This window comes from Drosophila innubila (assembly GCF_004354385.1).
Source record: "Drosophila innubila isolate TH190305 chromosome 3R unlocalized genomic scaffold, UK_Dinn_1.0 2_E_3R, whole genome shotgun sequence".
NCBI lineage: Eukaryota > Metazoa > Arthropoda > Insecta > Diptera > Drosophilidae > Drosophila > Drosophila innubila.
In genome coordinates, this window is record NW_022995380.1 from 6,731,243 (window position 1) to 6,745,608 (window position 14,366).

Sequence of the window (14,366 nt, forward strand, 5' to 3'; positions counted from 1 at the left end):
GCAACTTCAAGAAGTCGATTGGAAAAGCTGAACTTTATGACGTATTAAAAATAAAAATAACTGACGATAATTCAAATATGACCTTTAAATTCATGAATTCTAAATTATTACCATTAAGAATTCTTAAAATTCATAAAAGTAAAAATTAAATAATTAAATACAACTGAGCAAAAAAGGAAAAACTGAGCAAAACAGAGCAACAGAGCAAAAAAAAGAAAGTGAGCAATAAAGAACAACTTGGAAGGAACATGTTCACTTGCTCACTTCAGTAAGCACTGGGGTGACCAAATGGCGCAAATAATTAAAATAAATGAAAACGAATAAAATATAAGCATGAATTCCAATTTCAAATTATTTTTGGCTAACTAAATTTTTTCAATTGATAAAAAAAAATTTGTAGAACGATATTGGGCATTCCGAAATCTCAGTAGTATTTGACTAAAGCGTAAGTAATTTTTAAAACTATTTGAAATTAAAGTGTTTTTTTTTTTTTTGGAACTAAATAAAAAGGTTTCTTAATTTACTTTCGTGTTTATCACAATTTATTTAATTATTTTTCAATCTATCCCAGTAACATGTAAGCTTACATTGCACATCTCTAGTGTCGGCGCTAGAGTTGCCTTTGCCATTAACAACATCTGTGTGCTTGTGTGCTGTGTATACCAGCAAATAAAATTTTAAGCGGCGGCGAAGGCAGCGAGCGGCGCGCTGCTTCTGGTTTTTTAAATGTATTATTCTTATGTTAACATACTTATCAGATATAATTAATAAATGTAAAGTCAGTACAGTGCAACTGCTTGGCGAAATGAAAACGCAAATGAAAAATCGCAATAGGTGAGTGGCACATCTGTATGTGTATGTAAATGCGTGCATATGTACATATGTATGCGTGTGTGAGTGAGTGGTACGCGTCTGTGCCAAAAAGCGCGGCGGTGGAATGTTGAAAAATTAACTAATTTAAAGTGATTTAATGTTGAGCACATAAATTATAACATAATTAATGAAAGTAAGTGTTGTAATATACTTAATTTTGGCTAATATCCAATGGCCGATAGCATACAAATAACGCCGTAGCATTTTGCGAAAAATCCTCGGAAAGAAGAAGAGCGCAACAAAAAAGCCGAAAAACGAACGCGCGGCGAATACACCTCAAAAAGAGGGAAGATAGTTGTAACTAGAAGACAAAATACAGAAAACAAAGATAAATTAATGAAAATTTGTGCTTCCCTATTTTTTTAAATGTTATTTTTTAGTTTTGTTTGAAATTGGGTCGCGGCGCAAACAAGCACGTATATGCTGTTACCTATGGGAGAGGAAAAGACGGAATCTCGGGAGACAATTGCTGCAACTTCTTTGATCAATCAAGTGGACGCCAACGCCGACTACGACGACAGCAATAGCAGTAAAAGCGACGTCGACGGCAAAAAGATCAAGCGTACAACAAGAAGACAAACTAAGCAACCAGAGACAAACGAAGAAGAAGAATGTAACAATGTCAAAGAGAATTCAAGAAAAACAAACGATACAGCTATTGATGGAAACAGCACAGGTACAAAAAATAGTGACGACATTAATGGAAACGGAGATGCAGCCAATTCACTAACCGAAGCTGGTAGCTCTGATGATCAAACCGTTGCAGGGAAGCCGGCATTCAAAATAAGTATTGTGCCCCTGGAGAAACTGTTGGCCCAGCCAGACAATAACAGCAACAACACGAGAGCAACAAGAAACTCGAACAACGCTAAAATTCAAGCAAAAACTTCAAATTTACGAACTGTCTCTGCTCGATCGTCGTTAAGAAGCCGGAACAATAACGTTTCCATAGTCGAACTCAGCGATAGTGAGCAGGACACTGACGAAGAGGATATTATAGTGCGAAATCCAATTCGCAAAGCACGTATCAATTCATCATCATCGTCCCACTCCCTTCAGGAGAAATTGAAAGGGCGTCCAGAGAAGCAGCCAATTAAAAATAGTTTGCTTTCCAAGCTTCTAATTGATAGCGATAGCACTGTTAACGAGGATCCAATCAAGAAGGTTCGTCGTTGTGTCGTTCGTGTAAAGCGTGCTAAGCTGCCCGCAACAGCAAGAACAAAAACTACAACAAAGTCAACAGCAAAATCTGCCGAAAAATCGACAACTGCTGCAAACGACATAAAAGTGGAAAAGAAACGAAAGATGAGCAGCGACTCTGAGAAAATGGAAAAAGCGAGCACTTCGAAGCGAAGCCGGCGCAATAAAAGCGAAAGCGAGAGCGATAGCGATTACAAAGATGCCGTTGAAGAAGCGGAATCGGAAAAGGAACAAAGTGATAACAAATCGGATGCCGAAGCTCAGGAGGATGCCCATAGCAGCGGCAGTGAGGTGATGCCACAACGAAAGCGTCGCAGTTTTGTGGGCAAAAAGAATGCGGGATCGGCAAACGATTCGTCCGATTTTGAGCCGGACGATAAGAAGAAAAAGAAACGGCGACGCATTAAAAAGAATTCCAGCGGCGACAGTGATGATGATGAGAAGAACAAGAACAAGCGAAAACACATTCGTAAAATAATCAAGACTAAAGATTTAGACTTGACCACCAAGGAGGCCGCCAAAGAGGAAGATGATCGACGCAAACGTATCGAGGAGCGTCAGAAGCTCTATAATCGGATCTTTGAGAAATCCGAGAGCGTTGAAATTAGGGAGCTGGTGTTGGACTTTGATGAGGACTCGAAGAAGGCGCTGCTGCAGGTGGACAAAGGATTGCTGAAGAAGCTAAAGCCACATCAGGTGGAGGGCGTCAAGTTTATGTGGGATGCCTGCTTTGAAACGATAAAAGAGAGTGAAAAGAGCGCCGGATCCGGTTGCATTTTGGCCCATTGCATGGGTCTGGGCAAGACACTACAAGTGGTGACCTTATCGCACACATTGCTGACCAACTCTCGACGCACGGGCGTGGAACGTGTGTTGGTCATATCGCCACTTAGTACCGTCAACAATTGGGCACGTGAGTTTGTCCACTGGATGGCATTTGCCCATCGCCGGGACATTGAGGTCTATGACATTTCACGCTACAAGGACAAACCGACGCGCATCTTCAAGCTGAACGAATGGTTCGAAGAAGGCGGCGTCTGTATCTTGGGCTACGATATGTATCGAATTCTGGCCAATGACAAGGCCAAAGGTTTGCGCAAAAAGCAACGGGAGCAACTGCAGCAAGCCCTCGTCGATCCAGGCGCCGATCTAGTCGTCTGCGACGAAGGACACTTGCTAAAGAACGAGAAGACATCCATCAGCAAGGCTGTCACCCGTATGCGGAGCAAGCGACGCATTGTGCTCACTGGCACACCGCTTCAAAACAATCTCAAAGAATGTAAGTGGTTGATTGGATAATAATAATTATTATAATAAGTAGTACTAACATATATTAGGATCATTGTTAGAATTTTTCTAAATAATGTACAATTTTAAGCTAACATTTACATTGTCAATCATATATCTATAATTGAATTTTCCAAATGCATTTAAAAAGCAACCACTTTTTATGCTATACTATGAAATATTATCTAGCAACATTGTTGAACTTTCAGTTTGATTAATCTCTCTTAAACTAGTTCCAAAATTAGTCAAGTTTAGAGTTATATGTATCTTAAGAAAATGTCATCACACCATATAGACTGCTTTGTAATCGATTGTTTTTAATTTCCCAGACTATTGCATGATACAATTTGTGAAGCCAAATCTGCTGGGCACATATAAGGAATATATGAATCGGTTTGTCAATCCAATTAGCAACGGACAGTACACGGACTCCACAGATCGCGATTTGCGTTTGATGAAGCATCGTTCGCATATTCTACACAAGTTACTTGAGGGCTGCATCCAACGTCGGGATTACTCGGTGCTGGCACCCTATTTGCCGCCCAAGCATGAGTATGTTGTGTACACCACATTGTCGGAGCTGCAACAGCAGCTGTATGGCTATTATATGACAACGCATCGGGATCAGGCCAGCTCCGATATCTGCGGCAAGGGGGCACGTCTGTTTCAGGATTTTCAGGACTTGCGACGGATTTGGACGCATCCAATGAATCTGCGCGTCAATAGCGACAATGTCATTGCCAAGCGCTTGCTCAGCAACGATGACTCTGATGAAATGGAAGGTTTCATATGTGATGAGTCCGACGAGGAGGAGGCCGCATCTAATTCATCGGATAGCGCTGAATCATTCAAATCGGATGCTAGCTTAACTCTCGCATCAACAGATGCCGCTGGCGGCAGCAAAGTTAAAAGTCGCAAGACACGCAATGGCGTACGCTCTGGATTGGTGGATAGCGATTCGGATGTTGAACTTCTGAGTGGTCCATCAGTGCAGAAGGATGATCCCTCCGAATGGTGGAAACCGTTTGTCGAGGAAAAGGAGCTAAACAACGTTAATCATTCCCCCAAGCTGCTCATGCTGCTGCGATTACTGCAACAGTGTGAGGCCATTGGTGATAAGCTGCTCGTCTTCTCGCAGTCTCTACAATCCCTGGATGTCATCGAGCATTTTCTCTCTTTGGTTGACAGCAATACCAAGGGCTATGAATTTGAAGGTAAGTCTAAGAGTAGGATCTCTAAATTTTTTTATTAAAGTAATCATATTTGTTTCCTTTTCCATCAGGCGATGTTGGCAACTTCAAGGGCTGCTGGTCACCGGGCGAGGATTATTTTCGTTTGGATGGCTCCTGCAGCGTGGAGCAGCGTGAAGCCATGTGCAAGAAGTTTAATAATGCCACCAATTTGCGTGCAAGACTCTTTCTCATCTCGACACGTGCTGGCGGATTGGGCATTAATCTGGTGGCAGCCAATCGTGTGGTCATCTTTGATGTCTCATGGAATCCCTCGCACGACACTCAAAGTATCTTTCGTGTTTATCGCTTTGGACAGGTTAAACCATGCTACATATACCGCTTAATTGCCATGGGCACCATGGAGCAAAAGGTTTATGAGCGTCAGGTGGCCAAGCAGGCAACTGCCAAGCGTGTCATCGATGAGCAGCAGATCTCTAGGCATTACAATCAAACGGACTTAATGGAATTGTACACGTATGAGCTAAAACCGAGCGCTGAGCGTGAGATGCCGCTGTTGCCCAAGGATCGCCTTTTTGCCGAATTGTTGACGGAGCATGAGAAGCTGATATTTAAATACCACGAGCATGACTCATTGCTCGAACAGGAGGAGCACGAGAATCTTTCCGAAGAGGAGCGTAAATCCGCCTGGGCTGAGTACGAGGCGGAAAAGACGCGTGCTGTTCAAGCGTCTCAGTACATGAGCTACGATCGGAACGCTTTTGGTGCGCAGGTGGCCAGCCAGTTTGGCAATGCCTCTGGAAGTGTTACATCAAATAAGATCTTTGGCTTCCGCTCGGATATTTTGCTGCAGTTGCTCAACATGAAAATATCCAAAGATCATCCGGAGCTAACACAGAATCAGGTCATACAGCTGGTACCCAACTATCTGCAGCAGCTATACAATGAGATGAACAATGGTGATCCGACCATGTACAAGGATCTACTTCAGCTCCACACGCACATTGTGCATCCCAGCGGCCTGTACATGAATCCCTTGCTCTATGCCAATCAAAATCCCTCGGCAGCGGGTTACAATCAAGCCACCGGACAGCCGGCAGATGGCGCTGCCGTGCCCAATGCCAATCCACCAGGTTTTGAAGCGGATAAGGTATACGAGATTGACTAGATCAAACGAACTTGTGTGGAAATCCATCATGCGCACACTGTGACTGGTGAGAGAGAATTGAATGGATCGTGAACGAGATATCGATGGCCTCATCCACATAAATATATATGTGTTTTATTTCAATTCGGATTTAATGTTAGTTAATTGATAACTTATTTTTTCATTGGAATCAAAGTGACGACTTAATCGTTTCGATTTCTCACATTTATACATAAATATAGCCCAAGCATAAGTTTATATAGTTTTTATGCCTGAATTAAATTTAAAACTGTCCTAATACATTTAGAATTACTCTAGATACCGATACCAATACCAACTTACAGACAAAATGAAATAAACACACAAGCAAACATATATTGAGTTATATATACATAGATATACAGTAGCTATTATACGTGATCTTTCTCATTAAAGGTCTACAAAATCTAACTACACACGCAGAAAAATAACAATAAATGGCACAGAATACGATAAAAAATATTGCTGTCTTGATGTTTTATTCATTATTATCATTAAATATACCATAACGCATATTAATCTTCGATATCTTGAGGGTTTATTTATAAAATATGTTAATCTTAGGAGTTGGTTATTATATACTATCTGGACGTCACTTGGGCGGCAGTTTGCCCATCATCCTCAGTTGTTGCATTTGCTGGGCCTGCAATAAATGTTGTTGTCCTGCTGGTAGTTGACCCACAGGTGGCATTCCTCCTGGTGGCATACCGCCCATTAGGCCAGGACGCGGTCCAGGGCCACCCATTGGCTGCATGCCGGAGGGACACGGACCTGCCAGCATTGGTGGTGTGGGCCGATTGTGTACTCCCTGCTGTATATCTGATAAACACGCTTTCCACTCTTCCAAACGATTATAGTGCTTTTGCAACAACGCCTCCTTCCGTTGAATCTCAATGCTGAGGTCTTGGTTTTCATCCTTAATAAGCATGTAAGGCTTCAGTGTTGAAACTAGAAACCGTTTTTGCAGAAAGAACGCTTCCATTTGTCGAGCAACGTCGATAAAACGATTTGTTGTCTTTTGAACCTCCAATTCGATTTCCTCCTTGTTGGTGCCGGAATTTGGTTCCTGTTTGGTAAGTGAGAGCAGACAGGCCTGAAATGCTTCTTCGAATTCATCCATTAAATTGCCACTGCCGGCTTCGTTATTAGGTGTCGACATGTTTTTATTTAAATTACTTTATTACGCGTACTTTATCAATTGTAAACAATTCTATAAACTCGCGAAGGCGTCGTGCAGTTAAGAAAGTTACATACCACTGTTGCCAGCTTAGCTAATTAAAAGCTAGATCTGGCTATTTTCAAAGTTGGTTTGTTAGAAAAATTTCTAAATTGGTATTAGCTCAAAATGTGACAATTTAAATATATTTTCAGCAAAGTTTTGCTATTAATATTTTTGGTAAAACTGTGCAAAAGTTCATACAATGACTAATTTATATGCTTGCCAGCCAGAAACAGCTATTGATCCCCTAAAAACTTGCCAGCACTGGTGTGAAAGGCTGCCACCCGGTCCAAGGACTGCTACCCTGCACAATAACCCTATCTGGCAACTTGTACCATGTGAATCAAATTGCAAATTTGGTTGCACTACTAAGCAAATAAGCTATTATTCGGATGCTTTCCAGCCAGAAATAGCTGTTAATTTCCCATAGTTACTCAATTATCGATAAATTGAACGGTAACGTCAAATGCTATTCGTTCTACATTTATTAAAATACTTCAATGTTTGAATGATATATGCGTAAAATGAACAATTCCATAAATATAAAAAGCGAGATATCGACTTCTATAAACGGTGACGACGAGAACACTCCTTTGCGTGAAGAAAGGGAGTATTCACCAGAGTTAGAAGTTTGCGGTAATTTGGACGCTGGATGGAATAGCGATGACGATAATCAGGCCACTCCTCCAAGATCCCCGGCTGAACCTACGCCGACACCCCCGCCAGATAAGATTTTTAAGGAAGAGCCACAGGATAATATTGAAATGGATTTTCTCGATGAGATTTCGTATGAAGAACTTGAAGCCCTTGCAAATGTCCAACACCAAACGGCGCCTGGGGTCACAGCGGAGCCAGAATCGACAGCAAACGAACGGAAAATTCAAGAAACCCAACCAATAGATGAAGAAATGCAAAGCTTTATTAAACCTCAGAAAAATCGCGAAGTTCGTCAAAGTCGCCCAAAGAATGAGTCCTTCAGCAGTTGTGACTCCCCATCTACAATCAATGTTAAGCCCGGTGAGCTCGACAATGTGATATCAGAGGACCAAGTGGTAACCGGCCAACAAAGTAATGTTAAGGTGCACCCTGTCATTATCTCCAACGTTGAGGATGCCGACAGCATTATCCAGAAGGCAATAGAAGCAGTGGGTCGTGGAGCCTTTACTACCAGTGTCACTCAAGGAAATGGCATCCGCTTTCAATGTTCTACGAAGGAAACACGTGGCGCTCTTTTAAAACTCTTTATGGACCTATTGCCCAGTGTCCGCACCGAGTGGGATAAGAGCAAGTATAGGTTTAGCATTGTCATCAAAGGACTTCACTACTCCACGTCGAAGGACTGGATATCTCGGCAGCTGGCCAGTCTCGGTCACATCGTCTGTCATGCGGTAAACGTAATCGGTAGCATTTCTGAGCTTCCAACAAGTTGCTTCAAAGTGGACCTGCTGGCAAGGAAAAATAATCACGATGTACTGAATGTCACCATGTTGGACACATACAAAGTCACTATTGAACAATCTATTGAGCAACCTACCAAACTTTACCAGTGCTACAGATGTCAACGTTTTGGCCACATATCTGTAAACTGTGATTTTCAGGGTTTTATCTGCTTCAAGTGTGCTGGATCCCACTACTATACTGATTGCCCCAAGCCGAAGGAGGCAATGGGCAAATGCGCAAATTGCCAAGGGAATCATGTGGCCAGCTATAAGAGCTGCCCTGCCTATAAGGATGCTCTGCGGAAACTAAAATTGAACAGCTTGCCTAAAAGTGCTGCCCAGGATCCGCCAACAAATGAAAAGGAAGGCAAAGATGTTGATGAAGAGATGCAAAATCGTAGCAAAAAACGGAATATACACAAAACATATCACAGTCAAAGTGAAAGTCTTACTGCAGAACCAGTTCGAAAGCAACGGTGCGTTGAAGGATCTTCCAACAGCTGTGTGTCCACACCCACAGTAAGAGAAAACCCCGGAGAGCTCAACTACGCACCAACGGAGGTGCTAACGTCTCCCGCCCAACAAAGCCAGGCTAAGGTGCCTCCTATCTTCATCCCTGACGTAGAGGACGACAACAGTATTATTCAAAAGGCTATAGAAGCAGTGGGTCGTGGAGCCTTTACTACTAGTGCAACTGCTGGAAGGGGCATCTGTTTTCAATGCTCTACGATTGAAAACCATAGAGATCTTTTAAATCTCTTTTTTGACCTAAATTACAGTGTTTGCTCTCAGAGCGATAAGAGCAATTTTAAGTTCAGGATTGTCATCAAAGGACTCCGCTCCTCCACGTCGCCGGACTGGATCTCACGACAACTGACTAGTCTTGGCCATACCGTCTGCAACGTGGTTAACGTCATCGGAAGCATCTCTGGGCTTCCTACAAATTCTTTCAAAGCGGACCTCCTCCCAAATAATAATAATGAAGATATACTGAAAATCACCAAGCTGGACACATACCAAGTCAGAATTGAGCAATCGGGGGTTTACCAGTGTCACAGATGTCAAAAATTTGACCACAGTTATGAGAATTGTAAGCTTCAGGGATTTATCTGCTTCAAGTGCGCTGGATCCCATTATTATACTAAATGCCCCAAGCCGAAGAAGGCAAGCGGTAAATGTGCAAATTGCCAGGGAAATCATGTGGCCAGTTATAAGGGCTGCCCTGTCTATAAGGAGGCATTGCAAAAGCATTGGACAGTGAACAGATTGAATGAACCGGTATTAAATGACTCCCTTCGACATGAATCGAGTAAGGTCAGCTATGATCGGATGCGTATGCTGAAAAACCGCCAATTACCATCCAAAAATCCTATCACGGAGACTGCACAACCTCCAACTCAACCCTTTCAGTTAAGAGCTCCCAGGAATGCGACTGTTGCACCTTTTAATCGCCTATAAGCCAAAACAATTCTATTGTACCTACAAGCAAACGTCATAAATACCTTGTTATACATATCTTTTGTGATAACCTCACTTAACAAACCACTAACAATACTCACCATGAGACTGAGTAAAACTATCAAGTATTAATTAAAGTATATTTACTACGCCATGACGGCTGTGTCGACTTTGTTTGACTCCATTTTATTTATTGCCATTAACCTTATACTAGCGTACCAGAAAAGACATATTTTTCCAAATTTATGGCTTTTAACATGATTTTATTAAAAAGGACCAGATTTTACAATTTGAAAATTTAAAAGTGTGTCATCGATGTATCGATACTAATTCTTATGCATATCGATGTATCGATACTAAACGCCAAAAATAATGATCTTATTTAAAATGCCATTTCATATTTAAACGGCAATAGTTTTTTATTGTCCAATTTATTTCAGTTTAATTTGTGATTTTTAAATGTATATATTTAATGCAACGACATTTAAATAGTTGGAAAACCAAATTCTGTCACTTATCGATAACATAACTAAAAAAAAGCATTATCAAATATTTATCATTTAGTCATTTAGTTCAGTTGTTTATGAACGATGAGCGATGAATGGGTTGTTATATTCAGTTATTAAATCGTTTTGTGTAGAGATCAGTGGACTTGTTTAACAAAAAATTTATTTATAGTAAGCTTTTGATAGGAATGAATGGCGAATGATAACAAGTTTTAGGATTTTCTTTTTTTGAATTAATTATTCAAAATAATTAAAACTCGAATAACAATGTGGCACTTCATTGATATTTGTAATAAAATAATACAATATTAATACGGAACAAAACGAATGATATAGTTCATGAAGTAATATATAAGTTCATTCGTTCACTTTGATGATCCGTTCAATTGAGCTTATTCACAACGAAACGACTCAACTCTATTAAATAACAAGTATAATGAGTGGTGCAGGACTCATTATACGGAGTATATGCACAGCGCATTGGGGTCTCCTGGCTCGAGCGCCACGACGTGCCAATCCGGGCATGGGCTATCAACTTCAGGTGCTGCAACAACAGGGTGCCGATGCCCGGGAGGATTATGCTGACATGGAAGCGGACTTTATGTCCGTTAATCGAACACATCGTCAGCACGAGGCTGAATCCAAGCAGAGCCGTGATCGCGTGCGCCAGTTCATGATCAAGCACAAATACTTTCGGGATGCCAAATTGCCAAACTTGCTGCTGTACGCGGAGAAGGAGCAAATGCGCCTGCTACATGAACGCGATGCCGATGAATGGACCATTGAGAGATTGGCTGAGAGTTTTCCGGCCACACCGGACATTGTGCAGAAGGTGTTGCGTTCCAAGTGGCGGCCACAGAGTGTTGAACGCATCCGTTCTCACGATGCCAGCGTTATGCGCAACTGGACGCAGCTGCAGGCTGGCAAATTTTCGGATATATCGCCGGAGATGTTGCAGCACCTGCAAAAGTTCGCCCAGCGTCAGTCCCAGGATCTCCAGCAGTTGAAGCCAGAGAAATGGCCGACGCGACCGGAGCTACCAGTGCCTCAAAGAAATGAGTTTCGCGCTTTGCTTGGCACCTCTTCCAACAAGCAACTGGCGATAGGAATGCCCGCACAGCGGCCAGAGAGACAACTACCACAGCCGGTGGGGGATGAGGAAACCTATTTGCTGGACAAAGTGAAAAACAAGCGAAAAATGCGTTTGCAGGAGCTGAAGGAGTTGCAACTGGTGCCGGAGCAAAACCAAGAGCTGGAAAGGCCATTGCCCAATCCCGGTGGCACTGGAGTGCTGCCCAGTTTTGTGCAGAAATTCGAGCGTACTGAAATCGTGGTGAGTGCAGCTGATCAGCGGAAATATGAGATGACCAAGGTGAAGGATCGTATAGTTATCCCGCGCAAATTGTACCGCACCGGAGCCACCTATAAAGTGGAGGACGCTTATTACGATGACGACGGGGAGTTTCTGTATCGCGTGCCGGGTATGACAGGCACGGATAGATAGTGAAACGGTCAGGTTAATTTAAATTATCAATATTTTATTATACAAAATATTAAAATATATGTTTTGATTTGTTATGGATTCAGTTATTGAAAGCAGCTGCGATTAGATCGCTGCCAGCTAGAAGTGCATCGGAGGCGACAGTTATTTGGGAATTTGTTAGCTTGGCCACGAAATCGCAGGCGGCAATCTCCGCATAGTTGGCACCGCCCACCACAAACACAAACAAGTTGCGGAGTCGCAGAGGAAAGAGATCGGGAATTTCAGTTGATCCTGTTTTGAGCTGTGCCGCATAAGCTTTGGGTGTGGTGGACTGTCCGCCTACATGCACCTGCAAGCCCTCGATCATAGCCAGCTTGGTGGCCAATTGGTCGGCACTATTGGCATTTAGCAGAATGGAACATAATTGGGCTGCCAGCGGTATGTATGTCCCGTTGAATACAAAGCTGGGACAGGACTTTAAGGCAGAATTACTACTGGAGTCAGCAGCAGCAGCTTGTTCCGCGTCTGCACAGGAGGTCAACAGCTTGAGACGGTTGGCGTTGGCCTGAAATTCGGTTTGCTGGAATTTGGGCAACGGCAGATTGGACAGCAGCTTGGCGGAACTCTTGCGCTCCGGCTGCAGTGCAGGCAACAGGCCCGCCTGTGCCAGCTGCTGGAATACGCACAGCTCCCGATGCCCAAACATGTTGCAGTAATTCCGGGCAAAGTTTTGCAGCTCATCTGGCGCAACACCGGCGCACAAGTGCAACAGACAGAGTAGGCGCAGTGTGTTAAAGCGTTGTCCGTCCGTTGTCAGCAGCTCATCGATCTCCGAGAGCAAGCGTTTGCGGGATACATTATTCAAGATGTCCTCTTCCAGTGTTTGCAGATGGCGAAAGTTTCCAAGCATTTGTATGACAATCTCTGAGGCATTTAAATGACGCAACACTTTGGCCTTCAACTCCGTTAACTTGGGCAACTTGCGTGCCACATAGTCGTGCATTTCCTCCAGCTTCAGGTCATTGAGCTTCTGCAGCTCCAAACTCAATGCCTTCACCTGGCCACGCACAAAACTGCTGGCCTGTGCGAAGTGTTTATAGCGATTGCCAGCGTAGATTTCATCACAGGCGGAGTTGAGGCGGATGCAGCTTGGCTTACTGTTGGACGTGCTTGATTTTGGTGTGTACTCGGACTTTCCCTGGAGTAACTGCAGCTTTTGGCTGCGTATTTTGTTGTTCGCATTGTCAATTACAATTTCCCCGGCACGTAGCTGAAACACTTCCAAGAGCAAGCCCGCATAAATGGCGGGAGTGAGCAACGACGAGGCGTAATCCTTGTCCCGGTCAATTATTAGCCAGGCTCCAAAGTCTGTCGGGCTGTTGGACTCTGGCACGGGTCCCAGTGCCTGCATTACTTGACATAACTGCGCTGCGTGGCCGCCAAAGGTGAGGATCAGTGAGGGCTGACCGCAAATCATTTGCAGTAGACGCAAACTCTGGGCCATAGCAGGCAACGCTGAAGTATTCCCCTCCAGATAAAGGCACTCGTACAACTAGACACATACAAATATATAGACATGCCTAGAGAGTCCTGCTAATGCGTACTCACATTTGGTAACTCTAGACTGAGCACGCCATGATCGAGATAAATGAAATCCCAGTTGTAGTGATGCAGCTGAACGACGCCCCATAGACCAGCCTGCTCGAGATGAGCATGGAAATAGGCATAGCAGCTGGGCACGCAGATAATATGGAACATGCGAAGGGCAAGATCAGGTGACTCACTTGGCGTTGACACTGCCAGAGGCTGCAATTGGCGCAACAGTGTTTGGAATGTGCTCAGCACACTGCGAATCATGTAGATGTGCACCTGATCCGGAGCACGGGGCAAACGTTGTTTTGCATCATGCTTGTAAATCCGCTGGATTCCCTTTAACCTGAAAGAGCATTCGCTTAATAATTGTTCACCCATTGGATTTACACTCACTTTAGCCAGGAGGCGGTGCAAACATGTTCCAGCGGCTTGATAAGGTCCGGCTCCAAGATTAGCTCCTTTTTCCCCGGTATTGAGCATAATATGGCCTGCAACTGCAGTAGACAAACAACATTGGGCAATTTGTATTGTTAATTAATTAATGCTCACACACACTCACACACCTTTTCCTGGGCCACCAGTTGAAATCCTTGTAACTTCTTGTCCAGCGTCACATCCATTTGATACGATACTTATTATTTCAAGAGTATCGATTAATGCATCGTGTCGATGACAGTTGCCGATATATCGATTACAGCAATAAAACACAAAGTACGTTTTCTGACCAGATATTCTTAAGTTAGTTTTTTTTTCTTGGTGTAGCACAAAATTATTTGATTTATTTATTAACACAATACAGTAACACACATTAAAATATTTCAAAGACACAGGCGAATCATCCAGCGATCGCTTGAAGATTGAAGACTTAAAGCGTCTTGAGGGCATTCAAGATACGATCACAATCCTCATTCTTGCGCAGACCAATCTTCTCG

General features: G+C 43.1%; 4 protein-coding genes across 5 annotated transcripts; 2 read left to right on the top strand and 2 right to left on the bottom strand.

Moving 5' to 3' along the window:
* The first annotated feature begins 606 nt into the window (after positions 1-606).
* Positions 607-6,196, top strand: LOC117789660 (transcriptional regulator ATRX homolog). Of its 2 annotated transcripts, none has more exons than XM_034628734.1 (4): positions 607-834; positions 1,254-3,352; positions 3,690-4,574; positions 4,643-6,196. In XM_034628734.1, the coding sequence occupies exons 2-4, from the start codon at positions 1,294-1,296 to the stop codon at positions 5,716-5,718; spliced, it is 4,020 nt and encodes a 1,339-aa protein (XP_034484625.1). In that variant the 5' UTR covers positions 607-834; positions 1,254-1,293; the 3' UTR covers positions 5,719-6,196. The 2 variants fall into 2 exon arrangements, with proteins under 2 accessions (XP_034484625.1, XP_034484626.1); XM_034628735.1 differs by lacking the exon at positions 607-834 and adding an exon at positions 861-1,006.
* On the bottom strand, positions 6,197-7,004 carry LOC117789661 (mediator of RNA polymerase II transcription subunit 28). The gene has a single exon (XM_034628736.1). It carries the CDS (start codon positions 6,893-6,895, stop codon positions 6,329-6,331), a length of 567 nt encoding a protein of 188 aa, XP_034484627.1. The 5' UTR covers positions 6,896-7,004; the 3' UTR covers positions 6,197-6,328.
* Positions 7,005-10,750: 3,746 nt separating this feature from the next.
* Positions 10,751-11,936, top strand: LOC117791254 (neugrin). Its single transcript, XM_034630959.1, has one exon. It carries the CDS (start codon positions 10,795-10,797, stop codon positions 11,860-11,862), a length of 1,068 nt encoding a protein of 355 aa, XP_034486850.1. The 5' UTR covers positions 10,751-10,794; the 3' UTR covers positions 11,863-11,936.
* Positions 11,876-14,123, bottom strand: LOC117791253 (vacuolar protein sorting-associated protein 33B). Its single transcript, XM_034630958.1, has 4 exons — positions 13,998-14,123; positions 13,828-13,928; positions 13,450-13,777; positions 11,876-13,393 (listed from the first exon to the last, which is right to left on the bottom strand). Exons 1-4 carry the CDS (start codon positions 14,052-14,054, stop codon positions 11,942-11,944), a joined length of 1,938 nt encoding a protein of 645 aa, XP_034486849.1. The 5' UTR covers positions 14,055-14,123; the 3' UTR covers positions 11,876-11,941.
* Between the last annotated feature and the right edge of the window lie 243 nt (positions 14,124-14,366).

Excerpts from the sequence above, each read along its gene's own strand:
- LOC117789660 (XM_034628734.1), top strand. The coding sequence starts at position 1,294 with ATGCTGTTACCTATGGGAGAGGAAAAGACGGAATCTCGGGAGACAATT. Across the intron at positions 3,353-3,689 it reads TCAAAACAATCTCAAAGAAT|ACTATTGCATGATACAATTT; the intron begins GTAAGTGGTTGA and ends TTAATTTCCCAG. Across the intron at positions 4,575-4,642 it reads CAAGGGCTATGAATTTGAAG|GCGATGTTGGCAACTTCAAG; the intron begins GTAAGTCTAAGA and ends CTTTTCCATCAG.
- LOC117791254 (XM_034630959.1), top strand. The coding sequence starts at position 10,795 with ATGAGTGGTGCAGGACTCATTATACGGAGTATATGCACAGCGCATTGG.
- LOC117791253 (XM_034630958.1), bottom strand. The coding sequence starts at position 14,054 with ATGGATGTGACGCTGGACAAGAAGTTACAAGGATTTCAACTGGTGGCC. Across the intron at positions 13,929-13,997 it reads AACTGGTGGCCCAGGAAAAG|TTGCAGGCCATATTATGCTC; the intron begins GTGTGTGAGTGT and ends TGTCTACTGCAG. Across the intron at positions 13,394-13,449 it reads TCAGTCTAGAGTTACCAAAT|TTGTACGAGTGCCTTTATCT; the intron begins GTGAGTACGCAT and ends GTATGTGTCTAG.
- LOC117789661 (XM_034628736.1), bottom strand. The coding sequence starts at position 6,895 with ATGTCGACACCTAATAACGAAGCCGGCAGTGGCAATTTAATGGATGAA.